The sequence below is a fragment of the Aspergillus bombycis genome, assembly GCF_001792695.1.
Source record: "Aspergillus bombycis strain NRRL26010 chromosome Unknown contig00360, whole genome shotgun sequence".
Classification (NCBI taxonomy): domain Eukaryota; kingdom Fungi; phylum Ascomycota; class Eurotiomycetes; order Eurotiales; family Aspergillaceae; genus Aspergillus; species Aspergillus bombycis.
The window spans coordinates 1-940 of NW_019170361.1; the positions used below are offsets into that span (position 1 = coordinate 1).

The 940-nt window shown below is 52.4% G+C and overlaps 1 protein-coding gene across 1 annotated transcript; it reads left to right on the top strand.

Moving 5' to 3' along the window:
* Window positions 1-116: 116 nt before the first annotated feature.
* ABOM_012253 (uncharacterized protein) lies at window positions 117-927 on the top strand (the record flags this gene model as incomplete). Its single annotated transcript, XM_022539380.1, has 2 exons — window positions 117-442; window positions 483-927. The coding sequence occupies 2 exons, from the start codon at window positions 117-119 to the stop codon at window positions 925-927; spliced, it is 771 nt and encodes a 256-aa protein (XP_022382844.1).
* Between the last annotated feature and the right edge of the window lie 13 nt (window positions 928-940).

Consider the following 940-nt stretch of genomic DNA (forward strand, 5'->3'; position numbering starts at 1 on the left):
GACGACCAACGATTTTGAAAGCGGTTATACTCCAAGGAAGAATATTCTTGCCGCTTTGGGGGTTCCTTTTTGGCGTGTTTGTCAGAACAACCCCAGATCGAAGCCACCCGTGTTTGATGGCTTTTGCCGAATGGATGGCTAGCAACAGCTCTCCGGATTATAAGGCTCTTTATCTGAGGGCGGAGGAAGAGCGCGAAAGGGAGAGGGAGGAACGGCGGCGGGCAGAAGAAGAGCGAGAACGAGAAAAGGAAGAACGAAGGCGGGCAGAGGAGAATCAAAAGAAGGCCGAGGAAGAGCGGGACCAAGGAAGAGAACGAACACGGCCAACAACCTTTCTCGAACTCCTTCATCTGTGCCACACCCTTTTCTCGCTGCAGCTACGAGCTGAAACCCCGTCTCGCTCTACGACTGGGAAAATCCTCCCCCCCAACCGGGAAATATTGTCCGTTGCGGCTTCTGCACTGGGAAGATTGTGCCGCCAGACAACAGGAGATTTACCGCTCTGTTTGCGCCTATCTGGCGCCTCCAGATGAGACTGCTGCACAGCTATTCTCGCCCCGCCTTGTGCTGGAGGATCTGGGGCAAAGGTTTGGTGAAAGAGCCATAAGTAGTGAACAGGATCTGGAAAGCTATGAACGATTTGGTGTGGAGAACTATGTTCATGACATCCTCACAAAACTCTGCAAGAACCCTGCTGCCCGAGAGGAATTTGGCCTGGGCGATGGAGTCAAGTTTGACAATCATGCAAATGCCCTCGATCCAACTGAGACTGACCCACCCCTACCGACTACGTACCGGCGTTCTAGACAGATCAATTTTGTATACGCCGGATTGACGGTGAGAGAAATACCCTTCTTACCACAGTCGAGTATAAGCCGCCTCATAAGCTGTCCGTCGAGAACCTTCGCGCAGGATTGCGAGACATGAACTTCTGGGAAGA